This window comes from Pleurodeles waltl, chromosome 9 (genome assembly GCF_031143425.1).
Source record: "Pleurodeles waltl isolate 20211129_DDA chromosome 9, aPleWal1.hap1.20221129, whole genome shotgun sequence".
Classification (NCBI taxonomy): Eukaryota; Metazoa; Chordata; class Amphibia; order Caudata; family Salamandridae; genus Pleurodeles; species Pleurodeles waltl.
In genome coordinates this window covers 475788132-475815213 of record NC_090448.1, presented here as the reverse complement: position 1 = coordinate 475815213, position 27082 = coordinate 475788132, and the positions used below count along the sequence as shown (strand labels likewise).

At 46.2% G+C, this 27082-nt stretch overlaps 1 protein-coding gene across 1 annotated transcript in view; it reads left to right on the top strand.

Annotated features, from left to right (window-relative positions):
- Nucleotides 1-27082, top strand: part of TECPR2 (tectonin beta-propeller repeat containing 2) — a 657145-nt gene that overhangs the window by 586162 nt on the left and 43901 nt on the right. The window contains exon 19 of the mRNA XM_069207305.1: nucleotides 23190-23331. Within this exon, the coding sequence (XP_069063406.1) occupies nucleotides 23190-23331 (142 nt within the window). The remainder of the gene's footprint in view (nucleotides 1-23189; nucleotides 23332-27082) is intronic.

Here is a 27082-nt window from a genome sequence, read left to right as displayed (position 1 = left end):
GTCATCAGCAGAGAGCAGCCAAAGTCTGTGGGGTTGCTTGAAATGCCGCCAAAAGTCTTCTCAGGTTTATGTACCACTCACTGGCGCACAGGTGCCTCACCAGAGCTCGTCAGCTCGTTAGCTCAAGGGAGCAGTCATTGGACAAAAAGAAAAAAGGGAGCACACTGCCTCACACTCCAGCAAAAAGTTAGCCCCAATGCATCATGGTAAATGCAGTCACTTTGTTTTGTGTTGAAAAAGTAATCAAAAGTCTTTCACCTAAGTAGGTGCAGCAAGTGCTGTGTATCTCTGGACACGTGTTTCTAGGTTTAGCCCGTCATCAGCAGAGAGCAGCCAAAGTCTGTGGGGTTGCTTGAAATGCCGCCAAAAGTCTTCTCAGGTTTATGTACCACTCACTGGCGCACAGGTGCCTCACCAGAGCTCGTCAGCTCGTTAGCTCAAGGGAGCAGTCATTGGACAAAAAGAAAAAAGGGAGCACACTGCCTCACACTCCAGCAAAAAGTTAGCCCCAATGCATCATGGTAAATGCAGTCACTTTGTTTTGAAAAAGTAATCAAAAGTCTTTCACCTAAGTAGGTGCAGCAAGTGCTGTGTATCTCTGGACACGTGTTTCTAGGTTTAGCCCGTCATCAGCAGAGAGCAGCCAAAGTCTGTGGGGTTGCTTGAAATGCCGCCAAAAGTCTTCTCAGGTTTATGTACCACTCACTGGCGCACAGGTGCCTCACCAGAGCTCGTCAGCTCGTTAGCTCAAGGGAGCAGTCATTGGACAAAAAGAAAAAAGGGAGCACACTGCCTCACACTCCAGCAAAAAGTTAGCCCCAATGCATCATGGTAAATGCAGTCACTTTGTTTTGTGTTGAAAAAGTAATCAAAAGTCTTTCACCTAAGTAGGTGCAGCAAGTGCTGTGTATCTCTGGACACGTGTTTCTAGGTTTAGCCCGTCATCAGCAGAGAGCAGCCAAAGTCTGTGGGGTTGCTTGAAATGCCGCCAAAAGTCTTCTCAGGTTTATGTACCACTCACTGGCGCACAGGTGCCTCACCAGAGCTCGTCAGCTCGTTAGCTCAAGGGAGCAGTCATTGGACAAAAAGAAAAAAGGGAGCACACTGCCTCACACTCCAGCAAAAAGTTAGCCCCAATGCATCATGGTAAATGCAGTCACTTTGTTTTGTGTTGAAAAAGTAATCAAAAGTCTTTCACCTAAGTAGGTGCAGCAAGTGCTGTGTATCTCTGGACACGTGTTTCTAGGTTTAGCCCGTCATCAGCAGAGAGCAGCCAAAGTCTGTGGGGTTGCTTGAAATGCCGCCAAAAGTCTTCTCAGGTTTATGTACCACTCACTGGCGCACAGGTGCCTCACCAGAGCTCGTCAGCTCGTTAGCTCAAGGGAGCAGTCATTGGACAAAAAGAAAAAAGGGAGCACACTGCCTCACACTCCAGCAAAAAGTTAGCCCCAATGCATCATGGTAAATGCAGTCACTTTGTTTTGTGTTGAAAAAGTAATCAAAAGTCTTTCACCTAAGTAGGTGCAGCAAGTGCTGTGTATCTCTGGACACGTGTTTCTAGGTTTAGCCCGTCATCAGCAGAGAGCAGCCAAAGTCTGTGGGGTTGCTTGAAATGCCGCCAAAAGTCTTCTCAGGTTTATGTACCACTCACTGGCGCACAGGTGCCTCACCAGAGCTCGTCAGCTCGTTAGCTCAAGGGAGCAGTCATTGGACAAAAAGAAAAAAGGGAGCACACTGCCTCACACTCCAGCAAAAAGTTAGCCCCAATGCATCATGGTAAATGCAGTCACTTTGTTTTGTGTTGAAAAAGTAATCAAAAGTCTTTCACCTAAGTAGGTGCAGCAAGTGCTGTGTATCTCTGGACACGTGTTTCTAGGTTTAGCCCGTCATCAGCAGAGAGCAGCCAAAGTCTGTGGGGTTGCTTGAAATGCCGCCAAAAGTCTTCTCAGGTTTATGTACCACTCACTGGCGCACAGGTGCCTCACCAGAGCTCGTCAGCTCGTTAGCTCAAGGGAGCAGTCATTGGACAAAAAGAAAAAAGGGAGCACACTGCCTCACACTCCAGCAAAAAGTTAGCCCCAATGCATCATGGTAAATGCAGTCACTTTGTTTTGTGTTGAAAAAGTAATCAAAAGTCTTTCACCTAAGTAGGTGCAGCAAGTGCTGTGTATCTCTGGACACGTGTTTCTAGGTTTAGCCCGTCATCAGCAGAGAGCAGCCAAAGTCTGTGGGGTTGCTTGAAATGCCGCCAAAAGTTCTCTCAGGTTTATGTACCACTCACTGGCGCACAGGTGCCTCACCAGAGCTCGTCAGCTCGTTAGCTCAAGGGAGCAGTCATTGGACAAAAAGAAAAAAGGGAGCACACTGCCTCACACTCCAGCAAAAAGTTAGCCCCAATGCATCATGGTAAATGCAGTCACTTTGTTTTGTGTTGAAAAAGTAATCAAAAGTCTTTCACCTAAGTAGGTGCAGCAAGTGCTGTGTATCTCTGGACACGTGTTTCTAGGTTTAGCCCGTCATCAGCAGAGAGCAGCCAAAGTCTGTGGGGTTGCTTGAAATGCCGCCAAAAGTCTTCTCAGGTTTATGTACCACTCACTGGCGCACAGGTGCCTCACCAGAGCTCGTTAGCTCAAGGGAGCAGTCATTGGACAAAAAGAAAAAAGGGAGCACACTGCCTCACACTCCAGCAAAAAGTTAGCCCCAATGCATCATGGTAAATGCAGTCACTTTGTTTTGTGTTGAAAAAGTAATCAAAAGTCTTTCACCTAAGTAGGTGCAGCAAGTGCTGTGTATCTCTGGACACGTGTTTCTAGGTTTAGCCCGTCATCAGCAGAGAGCAGCCAAAGTCTGTGGGGTTGCTTGAAATGCCGCCAAAAGTCTTCTCAGGTTTATGTACCACTCACTGGCGCGCAGGTGCCTCACCAGAGCTCGTCAGCTCGTTAGCTCAAGGGAGCAGTCATTGGACAAAAAGAAAAAAGGGAGCACACTGCCTCACACTCCAGCAAAAAGTTAGCCCCAATGCATCATGGTAAATGCAGTCACTTTGTTTTGTGTTGAAAAAGTAATCAAAAGTCTTTCACCTAAGTAGGTGCAGCAAGTGCTGTGTATCTCTGGACACGTGTTTCTAGGTTTAGCCCGTCATCAGCAGAGAGCAGCCAAAGTCTGTGGGGTTGCTTGAAATGCCGCCAAAAGTCTTCTCAGGTTTATGTACCACTCACTGGCGCACAGGTGCCTCACCAGAGCTCGTCAGCTCGTTAGCTCAAGGGAGCAGTCATTGGACAAAAAGAAAAAAGGGAGCACACTGCCTCACACTCCAGCAAAAAGTTAGCCCCAATGCATCATGGTAAATGCAGTCACTTTGTTTTGTGTTGAAAAAGTAATCAAAAGTCTTTCACCTAAACCTAGAAACACGTGTCCAGAAATACACAGCACTTGCTGCACCTACTTAGGTGAAAGACTTTTGATTACTTTTTCAGCACAAAACGAAGTGACTGCATTTACCATGATGCATTGGGGCTAACTTTTTGCTTGAGTGTGAGGCAGTGTGCTCCCTTTTTTCTTTTTGACAAATGGCAACTAAGTGGAACCACAGCTGATGAGACCTCTGTGTATGTTTACATAGGCATCAAGATAGACTTGTTTGCCCCCCAATCAATCAGAATTTGTAGAGTGCACTACTCACCCATAAGGGTCTGAAGGCTGTTGGGGGGGGGGGGGGGAGTGGTGGGTGGGGGGGAGGTCAGTCCTCTCTGCTTCAGTCGAAGAGCCAGGTCTTAAGGTCCTTCCTGAATTGAGGTAATGATGGTGACTGAGGTGAAGAGGCAAGGTGTTGCAGCTCTTTGCTGCGAGGTAGGTGGAGGATCTTCCTCCAGCCGAGGTCTTCCATATGCAGGGTACAGTGGCGAGTGCCTGTTGAGCGAAGCAGAGAGGTCTGGTGGGGGTGAAGAAGGTGATGTGTTAATTGAGGTAGGTGGGTCCTAGGTCATGGAGAGCCTTGTATGCCTGAACGAGGAGTTTGAAGTTGATCCTTTTCCCAATGGGGAGCCAGTGGAGGTCTCTTAGGTGACTGGTGATGTGTTTCGGGCGGGAGACGTCCACGATGAGTCTGGCTGAGGCGTTTTGAATGTGCTGTAGTTCCTTCAGGATTTTCTGGGTAATGCCGGCGTAGAGGGCTTTGCCATAGTCGAGTCTGCTAGTGACCAGGGCGTGGGTTACAGTCTTGCGGCAGTCGTTTGGGATCCATTTGAAGATCTTCTGGAGAAGTCAGAGTGCGTGAAAACAGGAGGATGCGACAGAGTTGACTTGGGCAGGTCATGGTGAGCGATGAATCCAGGATGAAGCTGAGGTTGTGTGTGTGTGGTTAGTAGGGGAGGGGGGGGTGCCGAGAGGAGCAGGTCACCAAAGTCATCCCAGGCAGATAAGGAGGGTCCCAGGATGAGGATCTCTGTTTTGTCAGGGTTGAGCTTGAGGCAGTGCTACTTTATCCAGGTGGTGACGGCTTCCATCCCGTTGTGGAAGTTCTTCTTGGCAGTTGTAGGGTTTTTCTGTAAGTGAAATGACCAGCTGGGTGTCGTGGGCATAGGAGGCAATGTTCAATCTGTGGTTCCTGACGATGGACGTGAGCGGGCCATGTAAATGTTGAAAAGTGTGGGGCTCAGGGAGGAGCCCTGTGGTATTCCGCAGCTGATTTCTGTGGGTTCTGACAAGTATGGCAGGAGTCTGACTCTGTGTCCTGCTGGTCAGGAAGGAGCATATCCACTGTAGGGCCTTTCCGCGGATGCTAGCTGCGTGGAGTCTGGAGCAGAAGCTGTGAGGGACAGCAATAGGTGCAGTAGAAAGAGGGCTGCTGTTTGGCCGCGACCGAGGAGTGAGCGGATGTCGTCTGTAGCGGCGAGGAGGGCAGTCTCTGTGCTGTGGTTGCTCCTGAAGACAGGGGTTAGTAGGGGCTCCAGAGTGGATGCTGCTCATGGTGGGACAGGTCTGGTCCGTGGAGAGGGTGGTCTAGGGGTACAGGATCTGTGAAGGTTCGGAGGAACCGAGCTGAAGAGTTGTTGGTGGGCTCGTAGGGTCTTGGGGTCTGAAGCTATCATAGATGTCCTTGATTTCCCGATGGAAGAAGGTGGCTAATCTGTCACAGAGGTCCTGAGTTAGAGGGGTGTTTGCTGTTTCCGATTGGAGTTTGGAGAACTCTTTAACCACGGCGAAAAACTCTTTGGTTTTGTGTGTGGTGGCATTGATACAGTCCTGCAGGGCGGCTTTTCTAGTGGATCTGATGTGGTGTGATTTGATGGCGAATTTGAAGGCTGCGAGGTCTTCCTGTGACTTGCTGTTTCTCCATTTTTTTCCTAGCCGTTTGCAGGCATGCCTGGAATCATGGACTGCGGGGGAGAACCAGCTGGCTTTTTTGGGGTTGAGTTTAGCTGAGGTCATTTGGAGCAGTGCTAGGGTGTTGGCACATTTGGAGATCCATAGGTGGAAGTTCTGTGCTAAGATGTTTGCATCAGTGGCGAAGGAGGAGGTGACTTGCTTAGGGTGTTGGTGAGCTGTTCCTCAGTGATCTGGTTCCATTGCTTACGTGGGGAGCATAGGTGGATGGTGGGTGTGGTGATGGAGAAATTAATACAGTGTTGGTCGGTCCAGTGTAGCGTGGAGGTGTTCTTGACGGTGATTGCGGAGAAAATGTGGTTGAGTGCATGTCCAGCGATGTGTTTTGGCAAGGTGACCAGTTGCTTGAGGCCTATAGTGGCAAGGTTCTGGAGCAGCGGTGGGGAGGTGTGCGGGGGGGGGGGGGGGAGCGATGTTGTGATCATTGCCCAAAGGGAGGCTATAAAAAAAAAAAAAAGCATTAGCCCTTATGTGTGCCTTTTTAATGCTAGCAAAATCTCTTCGGGGGCAAACATTTTAGCCACTGGCTGCAGTAATGAATGTGAAATAGATAACGTGCCCTCTCATATGGAACGGACGTAATGATGAGCGCAAAGGCTATTCTTCTGGATAAAATTGTGACAAAAACCTAAACGCCACTATTCTGGAAGCCGAGATCTGCATCTCCTGCCCAAGTTAGCTTGGAATTTTCATTGACAAAGAAGACTCTTGCTATATCTGCAGCATTTGTTAAATGCTGTCATAAATTGACATGAGCCGCTGATGGCTCATTTGCTATCCTAGTTTGGTCTGAAATCAACTTCCAAAGAGGAAAGGGTGAACATAAAAAAATACCTTGAAGTAAGTATAGAAAAACTTGGGCTGGGTGGACTATGAAGTTTAGGTACATCCGCCCAAATATTCAGAAGAGGGTTAAATATATCTATTAAGCTGCATAGTTGGTTGGAAGATAAAGGACACATGGTCACCTGGGTGGCTGGTGTTGAAATCATATAACTATCAAAAGGTGTTCTCCCTGTTGGAGGCCACCTACTGCCGACTTTGGACTTCATGCTAAAGTGGCAGGGAGAAGGTCAAAGGGGGGTGGGGGACCCTGAAATGCTGCTTGTGTCATCAGATAGACAAAATGCTGCAGCACGTCTTTTGTGTTTGCCTCCCTTCACCACCAGTGGAGATCCCTTTTGAGGGAAGATTTTAATGTATTAGGGATAAAGACCTCTAGGTCAACAGCATTTGAGTCACTGGACCCAAGGAATACAATGCTTAAAATGTGTCTGGTATAATTCCTGGGCACCTTTAAGACCCTAGAGAAGGAGAATTCCCAGGTCCAGTTGGGGCCAGATTGGTTGGTCAAGAGAGGCTCCCCCAGGAGTCTGTGGAACCCCCCCATGTTGTGGAGAGCTGCTATGGAGAACCTGTGCTCATTGACTCCCTATCAAGCCAGGCCGGATAGTTGTTCCAGTATTACTGAATATTTAAACTGTTATGTGGTGGCTGCAAGGAAGAACCAGGCCTATTGGCTTCCTGTCCCGTCCTACCTGGACCCGATACCCTTATAATTGAGTGGCAGCACTGTTGCACCTTACGTGTAATTTTGCACACAGCGTAGGGCTTTGTTAACCTTACATCATTGCATTGTCACGGCAGGCTGCAAGAGAGGGTCCATTGGCTCCCTATCCCGCTTGATTGGGTCTTGATGATACCATGGTTGAATATTTGCACTGTCGCACTTTACGCATTATTTACAAGTGTAATATGAAAAGATTATTTGTTAGATGACTTAGCTTTGTGTATATACATTTTCACATGAATATAAACATGGCAGCCTTTGTTTGGGTGCTAATGTACATTGGGGTCGATGACTGTTGATCTTGAGGAGGAATGTACTTTCGATTTTTTTTAAACAGTAGGTACCCGAGCCCTATAATAATGATGGCTATATGGGTAAGGCAATGTGTTTTTTATGATTGTTTTGAGGTGCCTGATGGTTGATTGTTTTAATACTCTTTTTTATCCCTTTTTCAATAATTTATCCATGATGTAATTGTATATTTTTAACAATGTTTATGGCTTTTAATGACAGATAAACTTAAACACATATAGTACACCCAAATCGTCCCCTACTTCTTATGTTCAAGTTCAAATCCTTTAAGTTAAGTGGATCAGGTAGATCATATTTCCCAGAAAGTTAACCTATGGTTTGCAGTGTCGGTATTTCCTTTTCAGTTAGAAAGCTCAAAAGCCACCTACTTTGTTTGATGGACATCTTTGGTATATGCCCAGTGCAGTAGTGTTTTGGGGAAATTTTCACACAGAATTGTGATGCATAAAACTCTTTACCTAGTCCCTGAGTTCCTGCTAATGTTTCTGAACAGAATCTCCAGTCTCTGAAGGTCTTCTGTAGTCATTGGATGGCTTATTGTAGTGAATGCTCATCCAGTGATAACTTCAGGTGACTTAGTGACCCATTATCAAACTTGGTCCCGAGGTGCCAAAATGGGCTAACGCTGCACGCACTCCCTACCACTGATCCCTTTTTCACCCTTGCGTTTGACTTGTGTCCCTCTAAACCCTCAAACTTCTTACCAGGTATTGTGTAGTCGTGGCTCAGCTGTGTTGCAGATCTCCTCTCATGCCTGTCTCTGCTCTCCATGGTTTGTCTGGAGGTCAGGCCGACTGACCTTTCAGGCCTGGATATTTGCTGGCATTGCGGCTGCCGTCTGTTATATTTAGGACCTCTGTGTGGCAGCCTATTAGAAGGAGACTATGGGAAATCGACCTTAGAGAAAGGCAATTGGAGCACCAGTGTGCACCACCCATTTCACGTTGGTTCACCCATCCTTCTGGTGTTTCTCTGATTACTTGGACCTTCCTTACAAGTACCAGATTTCCTTCCTTAAATGTGGTTATAGTGGAATCTGGTTCTACTGAGTCCCCCCATACCCACCTTTAAATTTAAAAAAAAAAAGCTGTAGAAGCAATTACAAAACGTTTCGTCCACTTCACAAACCGGTTCACAAGTCCCACCATGGTTAGAAATTGTGTATTCTTGATGCATACCAAAACAGGCTCGAGAGCAGTGACCCTACGTCCCTTCACACACAATAAGTTACACAGGGACGAATCCACCTTCCACCCCACCAAACTTCTCCATTACTGGGACAAGGACTTCCGAATATGCAACAGTAGTTTTAAAACCTGCTTGTTCTGCTGGGGTTGTGGACTCTAATTGCTCTCTTTCTTTGCCACCTGATTCCCATACACCCCACTTATTTGTTTCTATCATTCATAAAAGCATAAATTATGTAATATCTGTGCACGCGTGGGTTCCTAAAACACATTTATTTGATGTAAATTACATGTTTTTTAATATGAAAACAAGTGAGAAAACACGCCGTTAATCAACACTTCTTTTCAATCCAGTCAGCTAAATTAATACTATACTAAAGTACATTTAGCTGAAAACACTGCTGCCTTTTAACCTCTAAGCGCTGGAGAACAAAAGCAGTGACCTAACACTATATGCCAGTGAAAGTATTCCTGCTCTAGCCCGCCATGCCCAGCAGAGTCAGGCAGCCATCTTTGTACAAAGGCCTTAGGCCAGATGGGCAAGTCTGACCTTGTCTGTGTAAACGTTCGGTGGATTCAAGGATTACGTTTAAAAGACTGTGCGTTGCACACAGTGTCTACTGGAATAAAAACAATGGACACTTGAAAAAGCTGTTACCCACTACATAACTGCCAAGGCTTGTCAGCACAGCAGAGCACGGGCGGCAGGCCACTGCCCGAGTCCAGGGCGGACGGGGGCCCCTCCAGATACTTTGTAGGGGGGTGGGACCTTCAAGTTTGGTTACGCCACTGGCTTGAACTACTGCTGAAGGGGTTGAGGGGGGGCTGTATATGTGCTTTTCTGTAGCTAAGCGGTATAGCAACCTTCATCGCTTTATAAAACTCTTGAGTAAATAACTACGATAGTAGCTAGCACAATCAGGCAGGCCTTTAGTTGCAGACAGAGGCAAGATGCGCTGTCAGTAAAAGGACCAGGAAAGCTTAACAGACAAACGTCATGCGTTTATATTTAGTTTATCTCCTTTCAACCGTGTTCAGGCACGCTCAAACACAGCAGGACTCGTACTTTGGAACGATAGTTTTTGGAAGCCAAGATGTTGTTTGCTCTTCTCCATGGTAAAGTCTACATTTTCGTAGAAGTCATTTGTGAATTGCTTTATTGGGCTCGCCCAAGTTCGAAACTTCACACCTGGAACAATTCTGTCATTTGACACAGTCTTCTGACTTCCTACATTAATTCCAAGCGTAAGCAGGTCAAATGTCGAAAACTTACGTCAGGAATGGCGACCTGTAATAACACGGTAGCAAGCACATTGTTAGCACCGCCTCAGGCTCGCACATTTAATCAGTGTTCAGTGATATTAATTACAACTCGCGTGCTAATTAACTTCCACTGCCTGTCAACTTTTACAGAGTTGGCATAGATGGCGTTCAGAAAACCAGGGTGCTGGAAAATAATTGTGTAATAGTAGTTTAGGTATTCTGTACCTGTGTCAAAGTGTCAGTCTACTCAAATTAACAGTACGTGTAGTCCTTGTATAAATGAAATTTGTGACTAACATAACTGATTCACTACGTAATAAAAGTACATGCAAGCGTCATCCCGCCTTGGAAAATGTGCTTACGGTTTCACGGGGAGTGGAGCAAGAGATATCAGTGAGACCTTTAAGGGTTCCTTCTACCTGGCACATCGGAGCCGTGCTGTAAGAACCTGCCTCTAAACTGTCTTTGTCCTCATCCGAGCAGCGATTGCCTCTCTTGCAAAAGCTCTCGACTGTAGTACCCCTTTCACCTGTTTTCACTATTCCAGCACAATTGGATGACAGCAGCCAAGCTATGCTGCCCATGTTTTTTTTTCAACCCTGAATCAAGCTACTGCTGCACCTTCTCTGACTTTACATTTTCCAGTGCCACTATACCATACCATCCCATACTCTGAATGTTGTGGTTATGGGGTCTCTCCTACGCCAGCAGCGATGATCCACCTTAACCAAGTGCCAGCGGCAACTGGAAAGTTTGGGTGGGGGCACCATTCTTGATTCTTAATGTGAAGGTGCTGCAGTCAGTGCACTCATCCTTCAAAGAGAACTGTCATCCAGTGAGGTATAGTCCACACAGGAGAAATGTTTTCCTGTTCCTTCATAGGAGTGTCTGTTCTTATCTTTTTGCTTCTGTGGGCTGGGCAATTTGCAAAAATTTGGCTTTCCAAATCACTACATCCCCTGACAACAATTTGGATCCTTTTCTGCAATGCTGGCAATAGTGTCTGAGGCATTTGACACCTCTGCGCCTGCAGCTGAAGACAACATAAACAAGTTTACGTGTCTTTTAAAATGCAGTGGCAATAATGGTTACTGCTTACCTTTAATAATGCACCATACAGTCAGCTTTTTGTACTTTGTTACAAATTGTCGTCTGTTCCAGTCACCAGGAAGTACAGGCATTACACAGGTGACACTTTAATCCTTTAATCACACTTTAAACCAATGTTAGTTGTGCAGGCGAGTACCAGAGTTAAACTTAATGCCTTCACCAGCTTAACCATAAAGGATTTCTAAGATTTGGCTTCTTGCGTAGACAAAACGTTGCCTGGATAGTCATAGTCTAAGAACCACAAATTTGTACTCTGCCCTGTTACTCCTAGTGCCACTGTAAAATTACAAAATACATTTTAGGCGGGTGGGGCGGAGGACTAATAACATGGAAATACATTTGGCCTATGCTTGGATGGTCCTATGCTGCCTATGTGTACTCAAGATGTAACATAAGCACTACAATAAATATGGCATTCCATCATGTCTTTAATTTGGTGTGTTCATGTCCATTTAAATGGGTTTCCTGCACGTCAGCAATCTGCACTCATTACTTTATCCTGTACTGGACTAATGCTTGTTGCTTCAGTGAGTTCTTAATCTTTAATAATTCACTGTTAAATATTGCAAATCAGATACATTTGCCAAAGTATTGCTACCATCTGTACCATTTCAGACGGAGGTCCCAGCATTATGTTTCATTTTCGCCATTCATACCCAATGTTTTCAGTGTGACACCACTGCTCTCCCTCTGGTCCACCTGAATTCGAATTTCCCTTCAGTTCCCAACCTCAGTTCAAGAGCTTTGAGTCCAGCTCATCTGGTCATGCCCAATAAACCCTCATTCAACTTTCTGCATTGAACATCAATAGCTCATCCTGTCGGGCCCACTCAGCCTTTCATCCAAAAAATTCTGAGGTCGATAAAATGAATACCATTGAGTTGGGTAACAATAAACATGTTATTTTGCGCCAAGAGGCCTACAGGTGAACGTGTGCTTTCCAAATACACGTTATCTTATGTTATTCACAGTTGACCAACCAACGTTTTTCTACTTTTGTTTTTTTGGGACAGGAGGCCATTCCTTCATCAGGTCTCAAGTTTCTTGCTCAGCAAATTAAAGTAGTGTCGATCCAACTGTTGTCTCAAGTTGCCTCACTAACAACTGTTAATTGATAACCTCTTCTTAATAAAGACTCAGCTCGTACTCTTTACACAGCCTTTCCCATTTTCTTAAGTTTGCACATATTTGAATCAATGACGACATAAGGGCCCGTATGGATTACATTTCACATTTTATGTCCCCAACCATAAACCACTTACAAATGATAGAGGTGAATAGAGACTCTCCATCTCAGATCTTACAGATCATAATCATTTTCCAAATATGCCCGCACCTGGTAAGGGTCACTGAAAAACGTTTCTTTGTTTTTAATTCTATATGGATTTGTGACTTCTTCACTATAGTGTATTTAAGTTCTCACTCTCAACATTTTCTTACTTTTAGTGTATCACTTACAGGAGTACCTCATTTCTGAAGACAGGTTGGGATAAAAGGACAACTATTTCCCCTGTTGCCTAACCCAAGCAGCTTAAAGTAGATTGCTCTTTAATGCCAAATCTTATTTTTCCAATGTTTACGGACAATGCATTGTTGGGATATGCAAGGTAAACAAACACCTATGACACAGTGTAAGCCCCATCTCCACTGTACTCATAACATTTATTCAGAAACAAGAAACAAGCAGTTCCATTGCATCATGTTGCAGCAACCTCCGTAAGTGCCCAGAACATCACTGGACCCAGCCCAGAACACCCACCAATGTCTATCAGACATGTTACGTAAAAGACAGTACATTCCCACCCGGTTAGCCTCACTAATCAATCAATGCTGGAAAGCCAACCTCCCCAGATTTTCTCATTTATCTTCTCAAATCCTCTACCACAATATTTTTTCCTTTCCATCACCCTTCAGTGTTCCATGCCAGCCACCCAATCCTGTTGTCACAGTTCTCTAATAAGCATACTTTCCCTTTCTTTACTGCCTATCCATGCAAGAAGCTTGCCTGCCTTACTTCCAGCATTGTCTTAACCTCGTCCTTGGCCACTAATTGGTATTCAGCCTTTTTAAAGTCAAGTGTCATTCTCCCCTGAGGAGTCAGTGATGCTGCATAATCCCTCTCTAGGATTGACGGTTCACTTTCAAGCGCAGGCAACCGTTGTTGACATTTCCTGCCATCTCCTACTTACCCAGCTATAATAACCCCTCTAATAGTAATCTTGTAGGCCTCCCGCATGATTACACTACTTAGTACCGACTCCCTGTTTTCGATATAGTATTGCTTTGATGGACGTCCCAGGTCACTAACAACCGCGTCATTGATCAGGCGCAATGTCTCCATCTTCCATCCGACTCAAAATGTGGACACCCCAGTAGTCAGTTCCACTCTCATAAGAGAGTGGTTGTTGATTCCCTGTGCTAGATATTCTGCCTCGTTAAAGCCGGGTAATAGGTCAACTATGGTAAAAATGTAGTTAAGGTGAGAGAGGATCCCGTGTGACCCAGAATAGAGAGAGTAGCCCCGTCCCTGTCTGTGCAGAGCCCTCCATACGTCACACAATCCAAACGCCTGTACATACCCTTCCAGCCTGCCTTTTGTGGTCCCCTATTCCTCATTTGTGCTTGTCCTGTCCAGGTTTGTATCTAGGACCAAATTGAAATCCCCTCATATTATCGTGTGTGCACATGGTGCCTTAGCTGGTATAGCCCTCACTTGCTGAAGTGGGACTCTCTGTAGCACTGGGGGTGTGTACACATTGCACAACAGCATAGGCTGACCATCATATTCCCCCAGAATCACCAAATAGCTATCCTGCGGGTCAGGCCAGGAACGAAGTGTGTGAAACAGGAGTGTCTTGCGCGTAAGGACCCCTGCATATTAAAAGCATATTTAACCAGTACGTAGTGCACACTTTGACTGAGGATCTAAATCATCGATTTCAGATAAATATACATACTGAAGTCAGAGATATTTTGATAGCTCATACATACTTGTACGTATTTGGTTCCATGTGCACTACCATCAGATGGTACAATATGTGTGATGGTGTTTCAAGCTGTCCTGCACTAGAAAAGGTTCTGTGGTGGTGTATGCATCGCCCCACAAAATGGAAGATTTACGTGTGCATTGCCTGCAAGATAGGTAAACGTTATGATGCTTTGTGCACTGCCAGTAGGTGGGAACATCTCAAGATGTATGCACAAATATGGAGAAGTCTCATATACACCTGTAGCTGTGTTGGTTCTCTCACACACAGTCTCACATACAAAAACACAAGCACCTCCAAATGCTCTATAGCCTTGACTTGGGAAAGGGACCAGGAACGGCTCAGTTTGGGCTTGAGAGTCCTGGAGGGCTGCAAACTGGGCCAGAGTCAAGCCTCCGGCTCAAGCCTTTAATGGCTCACACACCTCTTGGTCCATTAAAACCCTTATTCTCCACCCTTACTGAGATAGAGTGTATAACTGATGCAAATTTCTGTTGAGTGGATTTTTTTATTTTTATTTCTAGTGGCACTAACTGTGAAACTATTTGCTCTAATATCCTACTTTACTGAAACACAGTGCAACGGGAGTAAGTCGAAACAAATGCATAAGCATGTGGCCGGGTATCGCCGAGGCCTCTTATCACCAAACACCACTCACCCGCCCTCCCCAAGCTTAAATTAAACTTTAGATACACTTCGCTTTGGGATTAGGGGTTGTAAACCCCCGGCCGTATTTTATTATTGACAAGACAATGTTAATCATAATCAAAATTATACGCAGTAACCACAATCATATTCACAAAGTATTTACAGAGTTTTTCCAATGGATGCCTAGCCTTAACGGAGTATGCTAATACATCCACATTCCTGACACTGACTAAAAAACAGTTCGTTCCTGCGTACCCAATGTTGGTGGTTGTGAATGACATCATGACTGTTTTCCTAGTACCCCAAACCCTACTCCTCCTTCCGCTACGAATCCCAGGGGTAGAATCTCCATCAGGGTGTTCTCATACCTTTCCAAACTGGATTGCTGTGGAGGGGGCCCGCCTGCCTGCTAGGATACCTACCTCGGGCACCCCCACCACCCTCAGACTCCATCCCCCCAAGGGCCAGTGCTCGCTTCAGCAGACCTTCTGCGCATGCGCAGGTGGTTGGCCTTAAAGGTCAGATGCCAGCGACCACTCGCAACCCCTGCACCGCTGTATGTTGTCCACACTTCCCAGCCAGCACCCCTTGGAGGATCCAATTAGCTTGTCACCCATTTTCTGTAATAAAAAAGGTACCCATTTGTATTCCCAGTCATGATCATAATTATTCCTGTGGTCGCTGGGGCCCCCTGGTCCGGTCAGCGAGTGCGAGCCAGAGATGTGCTCGCCGACCGCGGCTGCTTTATCAAGGCCGGCCCCGGGACGTCATCTGTGCTGCGCGACCCTGGAAGCACAAACATTGCATCTGGGGCACAGTACCATTACAACCAATCGGCTGCGGTTTTGTTCTGTGGGCGGGGGTCCTGCTGCTCTCCAACCCCCAGCCCCACTCTCTCCGACCCAGTGCCACCACCATAAGCGGGCCCCCCTGATTGGGGTGGCCCGTACATTCTTAGCCTCACACTTTATCATGAAGCCCTGGCTCTCTGGCTTCCTTGCAACCCGGGGCTCTTTGTCATTGCTGCTTGTCCCTCATTGGTCTTTTTAGCCCTTCATTGAGTACTACTAGTTTCTCACTTTCCCATGGCTGCCAAGACTTTCAGAATGAAATAGAATCTTTAGGATATTTATTAGGCATTACATCTCTGCCTAATATTTTTAAACCTAAAGTGAAAATTTATGCTCCGTTCACTGGTAAATAAAAGTAACCCAGACAATATCCTTTAGGCTTTTGTATGCAGAGTTTGGAAATATACAGCTTGTGGTAACTAGCTTATGAAATGTCAGCAATTAAAAAATACCAATATTTTCCGGAAAAAAAATCCTTTTCAGACTTAGGGGGTTATTCTAACTTTGGAGGAGGTGTTAATCCGTCCCAAAAGTGACGGAAAAGTGACGGATTTACCACCAGCCGTATTACGAGTCCATTATATCCTATGGAACTCGTAATACGGCTGGTGGTATATCCGTCACTTTACCGTCACTTTTGGGACGGATTAACACTCCTCCAAAGTTAGAATAACCCCCTTAATATTTCTAATTTCACAGAAACATGTTTCTGCATACATTTAAATACTTGGTTGCTTATGATTTTGTGAAGGAACTGCTTGTTCATTAACTGTGCAGCACATGCTTCTAGTCCTTTTTATTAGGCCACACCCTTTGTTAAAGAGGCCCAAACCCTTTAAAGGAATCCCAGCTGTGCTTCATGGTCACACCCCTTTTGAGCCCCCCACCATTTCCATCCTATTTAAAGCACCAGTCACAGCCCCCTTCTTCTCCAGTATTGGATCTTTCATAGATTCACATGCTTGAATCATCCCCGTCGTCGAGGTGGGAGCCTCATGGTAAACTTAAATACATAAAGCAGTAAGTCAGTAAAAGTAAAACCAGTAGGCCCCAGTAGGCCTCATAGGGTACTTTACAGTCTATCCACTTTGTTTTGTGAAAAAGACCCAAACTTCCGTATCAACCAATCAGGATTCAGCCCCTCCCAAACACTCCCAACAGAGGCTGAATTCCCTCAGATTTTCTACCGCACGTCTTGTGAAGGGAGTCTCCCTGAGCTCTGCTCAGTTTTTTCCTTATTTCTGACTGAAGATTGTTTTCTCTCAGGAAATTAGCTCCACAGCTTTGCCATGTCTGAAAAGACAAAGAAGGGTCTGTTCAGAGACTGTGACAATTGTGGGAAGAAGAGACTGCATGTTGATGACCCCCACAAGAAGTGTATCTACTGCCTCCATCCAGACCACAAGGTGAGAGACTGCAAAATCTGTCACACCTTTAGTCAAAAAACCCTCAAGGACCGTGAGGGTAGACTTCTCTTATGGCTGCAAAAACAGAAAGCCATAGAACATCCTTCCTCAGATGACAGTGAAGCGTCATCACAGGCTTCTCGCCCTCAGAAAAGAACAGGTGAGAGAAGTAGAGGGTCTGATGAACCACCAAGGAAGGTGCCCAAAAAGACAAAACAAGTCTCTACTGAGGCAAAAAAGGATGCTTCCCACTCAGAGACATTGAAACATTTGCCAAAAAAGGTTCATTCAGAACCTACTACGCCTTTGCATCGAAAAAGCACCTCAAAAAAGGCATCCCTGTCTCTGTCACCTCAAAAAGAGCCAGAAAAAGTCTCTTCAGCGAAAAAACAACCGTCGACGACCACCCCGTCGACGACGGTGTCGATGGTAACATCTACTACAGTGTCGTCGACGTTCACAACACCGGTCTCGCCGATGATTATGACGTCGTCGCCGTTATCGTCGACGACGATAATTACGGCAAAATATTTTAAGAAAGCTTCGTCGGCAACCACATCGTCGACGGCGGACGCCTCCTGGGTTCACCAATCGACCAGGGCACTCCCATCTATGAAGCACCTCCCAATGAGGTTTAAGAAGGCACTGCCGACGACGGCACCTACAGAAGATACGTCGACGAAACAACCCTCGTCTATAAAGGGCCCGTCGACGAAGGGACCATCGACGAAGGACCCGTCAGCGAAGACGCCGTCAATGACGCAACCGTCAACGAGAGAGTCATTGACGAGAGAACCGTCGACGAGACACCCGTCGACGATCATATCGTCCACAGCACTAACAGTGTATAAGCCATCCACCTACCTGGATACTTCGCCGCACCATTCCTCATATCATCAGGACGACTCCACCAGGTTCTTACCCCTTTCACTTATTAACATGGGGAACAAGGCGTCTAATATTCTGCCAATGCATACCTCACCAAGTAAAGTGTTGCCATACCCACCACAGCATCTTTTAGATGATGATGCATACTCTCAAAACGACGGAATGTTTGGGGCAGCTGGTAGCCCGTCCCAACTCAATGTCAAATGCCAAGAGTTTGATGATGAGGAGGATCAGAATTACCAGCCTAGTTATGCCTCAACATCCTATCCGCAGGCAGAACAACCATCGCCCCTCGCTATGCCTAGCACACTAGTAGCAGATCTACAATATATGTTGAATGACTACTATAGAAGGTTTCCACCATCAACTCAGTCCACGCCACCTAGACCTGAGAGCTACCAGACACCTCGGCAAACTCAGGCTACTAATCTTTTGGAAACACCACAGGCTAGCATACTGGTAACTAGCCAAACTCAGGAAGCTCACCCCTCTTCAGACGACGAAAGGGAAGAGGTGAGCTAAGAGATTCGGCGGCTAGTGAATGGGATGATTATCTTGTCCCCACACCATCTCCACTGCCAGCAGGCCCGATAGATTCTCCTCCAGAGGACATAGGAGGTTTCCATAATTTAATAGAGAGAGCGGCAAAACGTTTTGGCCTGGCAATTGTTTCTCATGAAACCAAATGTTTTTTGTACGACTTCAAAGAGCCATCAAAGAGATCGGTAAGAGCTATACCCATTGTAGATTTCTTATGGCAGGAGGGTTTGAAGGCAATGAAAAATCCGGCAACAGTGCCTTCACAAATGCCAAGACTGGAGAAAAAGTACAAGGCCCCAGATGATTCTCCGGCCTGTCTAGTCTCACAGCCAAAACCTGATTCTGTTATATCACAGGCGGCTCAGCGACGTTCCAAAAACCCCTCCGCACCTATAGCGTCTCCCCCAGACAAGGAAGGGAGGAGATTAGACAATATCAGCAAGAAATTCTCCTCTGTTGCAGCGGTCACAGTTAAGGCGGCTAACTCCCTCACCATCCTGGGAAGGTACGATCGCCAGATGTGGGCAGACATGTCTGCCTTTTTAGATCTACTGCCAGAAGACGTTAAGGTGGAAGCAAAAAAGGTCTTGCAGGAGGGAGAAAGGGTCTCCGCAGAGATTATAGGCAGCTCAATAGACATTTCTCTCACCGGCTTCAGACAATTAGCTGGTGCAGCAGTCCTGCGCAGGCAAGGATGGCTTAAGGCTACTTCATTCAGACCGGAACTCCAAAGTCGTGTTCTCGACATGCCTTTCGATGGAGAAAGTTTGTTTGGTACACATGTCGACAACATGTTGCAGGCTATCAAAACGGATACCGATACGGCAAAATCCCTAGGTACCCTGCAATATCAAAAACAACCTTTTCGTGGAGCAAGGGGTAGAGGAAATTACTCCTTTTGAGGTGGATACCAACAATACAGATCCCAATATCAGTCTTCCTCCACAGGATCACGACATCAGTACCACCAGCAACAGCAGCATTATAGACTACCACCGTCCGCAGCTTGCAAACATCCAGCTAGAGGAAGAGGAGCTGCCCGAGGAAGAGATACGGGCTGAAAACAATGACCCGCCGGTCATCTCAACGCTTCCCCACCCACCTACATCGAGGATCAGAGGTCGCATCACTTTCTATTTCCCCCAATGGAAGGCTATAACATCGGACAGATGGGTACTCGATGTAGTGGCCAGAGGTCATACTCTGGAATTCACACAAACACCACCAATTGTTCCTTCATCGGGCCCACCGCCTCCGAGGATAAACCAACTCCTCAAGGAAGTAAGAGTGATGCTGAGAAAAGGAGCGATAGAACCAGTTCCTTTATCTCAAAAGAACAGAGGATTCTATTCCCGTTTTTTCCTTGTAAAGAAACCCTCAGGAGACTGGTGCCCCATCTTGGACTTAAGAGCACTAAACAAGTTTCTAAAGAAACAGTCGTTCAGGATGGTGACACTGCAGGATGTCCTGCGTCTGTTAAATGCTGGAGATCTGATGGCATCCCTAGACCTCCAGGATGCTTATTTTCATATCCCCATATATCGCAGCCATCGCAAATTCCTAAGGTTCAGAGTGGGAAGTATGCACCTCCAATTCCGGGTTCTCCCATTCGGTCTCAAATCAGCCCCTAGAACCTTCACAAAATTGTTGGCTCCGGTGGCAGCACATCTCCGCCAATCAGGTATCCAGGTCTTCCCTTACCTAGACGACTGGCTTATAAAGGCACCCTCAAAGTCGCAAGTAACAAGTCATATCTCCTATTGCCTTCACTTGTTACACAGCCTGGGGTTTGTAGTCAACTACCAGAAATCTCAGCTCCACTCCAGACAGGTATTAGGTTTCTTGGGAGCAATACTAGACACAGTCCGCAACAAAGCGTACCCATTTCACGAGAGGAAACATAAGTTAACCTCCTTGGCAGACAGGCTCTCCAGAAAAAAGTTCATTTCAGTCCGCATCTACAAATCATTGCTCGGGATGATATCATCATGCATTCCGCTAGTCCCAGATTGCAGGCTCCATATGCGACCCCTGCAAGAGCAATTGGACATACAATAGACCCAGATCAACGGTTCCTTTGAAGACAAGATTTGCACAACGCCTCTAATGAAGAAAAACATGAGGTGGTGGGCGACTCTAACCAATTTGTCAAACGGACTGTCATTCCTTCTTCAAACACCAGGTTACATAGTAACAACGGATGCCTCTCTCGAAGGATGGGGTTCACACTGCCAGAACCTGCAAATCAGCGGAACCTGGAATGCGAAAGAGGGTCAGCTCCACATCAATTACCTAGAACTCAAGGCAATACACTTAGCTCTAAAAGCTTTCTTGCCAAAAATACAAAATTCAAGCGTCTTAATCAGGACAGACAACACAACCAGCATGTTTTATCTAAACAAGCAAGGAGGCACGAGATGCCTACAACTCTCGCAGCTAGCACAGCAAATCTGGACATGGGCCATCAAGCACAATATTTCACTCAAAGCGGAGCATGTGCCAGGACAAACCAATGTTCTAGCAGACACCCTGAGCAGGACAGTGATTCCTTATCACGAGTGGGAGCTAGACCAAAAAACTCTCTACAGCCTTTTTCTATTATGGGGCAAACCGAACCTAGACCTATTTGCCACTCTCGAGAACAAGAAATGCCAGTTCTACGCAAGTTGGCTTCCCCAAAAAGATTCGTGGGGGAATGCGTTTTCGATGAGATGGTCCGGAGTTTATGCCTACGCTTTTCCTCCGATCCTGCTCATCCAGAGAGTCATCAACAAACTGAAGTCAGAGGGGTGTCGCCTTCTGCTCATAGCTCCCAGATGGCCCAGACAATTCTGGTACACGGAGCTCCTCATGCTCTCCGAACGGCCACATCTACGACTCAGACAGAGTCCGACTCTTTTAACGATGCACCAGGGACAAGTCAGACACCCAGATCCGTCGTCTCTTCATTTGTCGGCTTGGCTCCTGAATACAATGAATACTTGAATCTCAACATTTCCCCGGAGTGTAGAGACATCTTGGCAAAAGCTAGAGCTGACACTACCAACAAAACCTATAAACTTAAATGGAAACGTTTTTGTATATGGTGTGCAGCAGAAGATATACATCCCTTGTCCTCTCCTCCAGAACAGGTACTTCCATATCTCCTGCTCCTGGCAAAATCAGGACTTGCATATTCCTCCATTCGGGTACATCTGGCAGCAATCTCCAGATACCGCAGATCACCACACAGAGTCTCATTGTGTTCCACAAGAATTGTCAAGCAATTCATGAAGGGCCTTTTTCGGGTCTTCCCGCCAGTTAGAAAACCTCTGCCATTATGGTCCCTGAATGTTGTGTTGATGCAGCTCATGAAAGCTCCTTTTGAGCCGATCCACAAAGCTGATCTAAAATTCATTTCCTGGAAAACAGCGTTACTGCTAGCTCTTACTTCAGCCAAAAGAGTCAGCGACATTCAGGCTTTCACTGTCAAACAGCCTTTCCTCCAATTCACAAACTCAGGTGTGATCCTGCGAACAAATCCTAAATTCATCCGAAAGTTCCCTCAACGTTTCACTTGAATGAACCAGTCATCCTGAAAACCTTTTTTCCAAATCCGCAAACAGTAGCCGAAAAGACGCTACATTCCCTTGATATTAAAAGATGTTTAAAATTTTATCTACAGAAAACTCAAGCCATCCGCCAGTCTGATCAATTATTTATAGCATTTGGCGGAACAAGAAAGGGGCATGCGGTGTCCAAACAGACTATAGCAAGATTGATTGGCCTGGCAATTCAATTCTGCCATTCAAAAGCAGGAAAACCGCTCCACACCAAGGTGAGAGCCCACTCTACAAGATCAGTAGCCACTTCGGCTGCACTCTTTGCAGGTGTACACTACATACCATCTGTAGAGCAGCAACATGGTCCAGCCAACATATATTTACGAGGCATTACTGCCTCGAGGAAACTAAAAACGTCGATACAGCAGTGGGACAGGCAGTGCTGAGGCATCTATTTCGTTAAGGTGAGCCTCTTACACATCCCACCACCATACTCAAGGTATGTTCAATATTGGTTCTTACTCTAGTTAATATCTAATTTTATCTCACAGTGTGTCTTACTCTAATGATGTGCTTCTGATTATTCGCTTGTTATATTGTGTTAACATGTCCTAGACTTCAAAATAATGACAAAACAGATTGTGTCAAAATTTTCTGCCACGCAGCTTTGCTATTGCTCTTCTATTGAGATATCTATGGATATACATATATATATATATATATATATATATACATATATATATATATATATATATATAAATAGATATATACGTGGATGGATAAAGCTGAACTAATGTGACTCACATCACTTATAAAATTACGATAAAATTACAGTCAATGTAATTCACTAATTAAGAAAACATTACTGCTCGTTATTCTGATTCAAGCATGTGAATCTATGAAAGATCCAATACTGGAGAAGAAAATTAGTTACTTACCTGTAACTGCAGTTCTCCAGTATTGGTATCTTTCATAGATTCACATGCGACCCACCCTCCTCCCCTCAGAGGCTCCCCTATTTTATTATCCAGATATTAAACTTCACACTCCTACTAGAAAATCTGAGGGAATTCAGCCTCTGTTGGGAGTGTTTGGGAGGGGCTGAATCCTGATTGGTTGATACGGAAGTTTGGGTCTTTTTCACAAAACAAAGTGGATAGACTGTAAAATACCCTATGAGGCCTACTGGTTTTACTTTTACTGACTTACTGCTTTATGTATTTAAGTTTACCGTGAGGCTCCCACCTCGACGACGGGGATGATTCAAGCATGTGAATCTATGAAAGATACCAATACTGGACAACTGCAGTTACAGGTAAGTAACTAATTTTCTTTGCTTTCTTTGCAGAGTATCTTTTTAGCTAAAAGCTTTAATGCACAGTGGAGTAGCCTACCTGTAGATGTAGTCTCAATTTAAAGCAAAGAGTCATTTGAAAATGTATCTAATATCATCCATATTGTACAGCTGTTTTAATATTAATTCAGATGTTTATGTTTTAGCCTGTAGGTATGAACCTGATCAGTGTCCACTCAAGCCCCAATGATCGGATGTTGTGGGCCACAGATAACAGATGGAATGTTCATGTGCGAGTAGGAATTACAGAGGAAATGCCCGTAGGCACTGACTGGGAGCATGTTCCAGGTACTCTCTCTTTCTGCATTGGACTTTGGTAGATGCTGATCTGGGGTTGTTATTTGTTGTTGTTTTTGGCATGGCCATAGTGAGGTTATTGAGCTGCAAAGACTAGAAACTGCAGTTCAGTAGAAGTTGCTGTGTAGTATGTGTGATTTAGTTGACCAGCATCTTGAACACCGCTAACGTCGGAGGTCATGAAGTGAACCCTTAAACTTAAAATTAGCTAATTGAAGAGAGGCGATCTGTGATTGGTTTTATAAAGTACTAAGTTGGAGTCCTCTGGTGGATCCCCAAAATGTACTAACAGACATATGAAAAAAAGAGGAGCAAGTGGCTAAAGAGGGATGCAGCTCACTGGATGAAAGTGGACGAGGCAAATAATATAACAATCAAAGTAAAGCAAACAATTGGGACTAGGGTGTATTATACACTTATATCCCTCCATAGTGGGCAGTACCAGCAATTCAAGGCCCGTCCCAGGATTAAAGACCCAAGCCGAAGGCAAGGAAGGGCCTTTAGCAAGGGAGCAGGTACTTTAAGGCCAGTATAGCCCAGCTACAGAGGGCTATAAGGCTATTAGAACGTTCTGCCACTAGAGGGCAGAATGCTCTAATAAAAAATAAATAAAAGGCCTCACGGAGCCCAAGGAAATTGAAATCCCCTTGGGCACCGTGAGGGATTTGTTCACAGCACAGTTATAAAAGAGATGTTCCAGGAAGCGAAAATATTTGCAGTGGTAAGCAAGTGTTCCAAACAAGCATTAACAAAGTCAAAAGGTTCTATTTTTGTATGGGGTTGGAATACAAACATCAGACCTATTGGCTTTGACAATGCTTGTTTATCCAGCAGCTGCTGGGAACAAAACGCAGATAAAATATCTGACAAAAATATTGCTCCAGTAAAATGTATTTGCTTTCCTTTCTGTGGCATCTTTTTTTAGATGCTTTTGTTAGCACCTGTTTCCCAGTTCAACAGGTTTCCAACTGACTGTGCTTCCCATCTGTGGATGCCTCCGCAAAGTGGGGGGGATGCATGTAAATACTAGCTTCTGATGGATACAAAGTACCTGTGGATTCCTCATCTTATCAATTCACTCTTGCGCCAGCATCCAACGGAAAGTCTTCTTCCCGGCTCTCCACGTCGACGAGGACGTCACAATTGCACGGCTTCACGCGACTCAGTCTGACTTCACCGTGCCAATAAGAGGCCCTCGTCGGCGTGCTGATGTCAGTTCGCTTTTTTCCGTGCCTTCGACGCTAACGGTTTTCTCCTAGCTCTCGCTTCTGTTGGAGGTTTCCTCTTGTTACTCTTTGTAGTTACAATGTCTCCCCCGAGGAAGTTCGGTTTCAAGCCTTGCAGAGAGTGTGGCGGTCACATGCCGGTCACTGACCCTCATGACGATTGTCTTTGGTGCCTTAGCTCTGAGCATGACGTCGAGGAGTGTGCGTCTTGCCAGAGCATGAATCCTAAGGCTTTAAAGGAAAGGGAGGCCAAACTCTTTTTGGCAAAAACGAAGAAGGGTCATAGGAGCCATAGAAGATCCTCTTCCCACGTTTCTTCAAAGAAGCATAAGAAACGGCGCTGTCATGACTCTGCGCCGTTCGGCTCGGAGCCGATCAAGGTCTCCATCTCGTCTGCGACGTGGGAGGTGAGTCCAACGGTGTCTCCGCAACCCCAGAGTCCTGAGGCTTCTCCGGCGCAGTCCGTCTTTACGGTTGTGGAACCTCAGGACAGTCCACGCTTTTCACCGGCTGCTCTGGAGTCAGATGGTCAGCAAGTACAGGAGCAACAATACCAGAGGTATCCTGCATTCCCGGCTCCGGAAGCGGATCCGGCGGCATTCTTGAATGCCATGTTTAATATGTTCAACGCCATGGCCCCTACTGGTGCACCGGCTGGTCCCACGGGTCCATTGGCATTTTCTTTGAGCTCCCCGGCTCTGTACAAGGCGGCGCCGTTTATGCCGTTCTATCCGGCTGAGGGTACCGGACCGGCGCCGATGAAATCGCCTCGAGGTCCTATGAATCCCATGACGTCGCCAACTACATCTATGGCGCCGATATCATCACCCTGTCAGCCGGCGCCGATGGTGGAGTCACATGCATCTTCGGCGCCATTAGGATCCGTGCTGGAGCCGGACCTGGGTGATGGAGTCCAGCTGAGTCAACCCTCCTCTCCGGTGCCTCGTCAGGTGTTGAAGCCGGTGTCGATTAAGGTCACGCAGGAAGGCCTTGTGTCTCTTGGAAGAGGAGGAACATCAAAGGCAGTTGGAGGAAGGAGAAATTGTCGAGAGTATCAGGGTTTGGAATCGGCCAGTGGGCTGGAAACTTCCCCAGAATGAGACTTGTCTTCACCGGGGGAATTTACGGAGGAGGCAGCTTTGTTTCACACGGTAATCAGGAAGGCAGCAGACTTTTTAGAACTTCCATTGCCTGCTGCACAAGTAAAACGAACATATTAACGGAAGTGAGGCATCCTTCTTCGGCTTCTGCAGACCCTTTGCTTCCTTTCAATGAGGCTCTTACGGAACCCATTTTAGAACTGTGGAGGAAGCCGGTTTCGTCTCCTGCGGTGAATAGAGCTGTGGCAAGAAGATATAGAGTGGCGCCTGGTGATCCGGGGTTTTTATCGCAATACCCTACCCTGGAGAGTTTGGTGGTCCAGGCCTCTTGCTCTACAAGGTCTGCTCCTGGCTCTTTCCCTGTGATTCCATCTGACAGGGAATCCAAGCGGATAGAGCAATCCGCAAAGAAGACTTTTTTCTTCTTGCAGCATGGCTCTCAAGGCTGTCCACGCCCTCATGGATTCTGCGAAAGCCATGGTTCCTGATCTGCCGCAAGATATACAGAGGCCATTTGGGGAACTCCTGTCTGATGCGCAGGCTGCGGCGAAGCAGATAATTCAGTCTGGCCTGGACTCTAGGGACTCGGTGGCCAGGGCAATGGGTACATCTATTGCTACTAGGAGGCACGCTTGGTTAAGGTCCTCTGGATTTTCTTCAGATGTACAGACCACCTTGTTGGATTTGCCATTTGATGGGTAAAAACTGTTTAGAGATAAAGCAGACTCTGCCCTAGAGCGCTTTAAAGACAGCCGGGCCACAGCAAAGTCTTTAGGATTGCAAGCCTCCTCTGCTACCCCTTTTAGGTCCTTTCGTTGGTTTAGGGGCTTTGGTAGTGGGGAAGTTTATCGAGGGAGACCCCAGTCCTCAGTCCAGCAGCCTACCAGTCTCCCATATCGGTCCTTTAGAGGGCGGGGGAGGGTTAGAACGAGAGGGGCCACCCAGCAGCACCCTACGTCATTCTCTTCCTCTGGAGGACAACAGCAAGGGAAGCAGCCCTAGTTTTCTCCCCTTTGTCGACCATACTTCTCCTGTAGGGGGAAGATTACGTCTTTTTCTCCACAAGTGGGAGTTGGTTACATCAGACTCATGGGTGCTAAGCATTGTGAGAAAAGGATAAGCTCTCACTTTTCAGGAGTTTCCTCCTCCCATCCCTCTCTGTCCCTCGTTTTGTTCAGAAGACCATCTCCTATTGTTGCAACAGGAAGTTCAGACCCTGTTATCAAAAGGTGCGGTGGAGTTGGTTCCAGAGCAGGAAAGGGGTCAGGGTTGTTATTCAAGATATTTCCTGATCCCCAAGAAGGACTGTCGTTTGAGACCAATCCTAGACCTGAGGATTTTGAATTGTTTCCTCAAACAGGAGAAATTCAAGATGCTGACTCTAGCGCAGGTACTTCTGACGTTGAACAAAGTGGA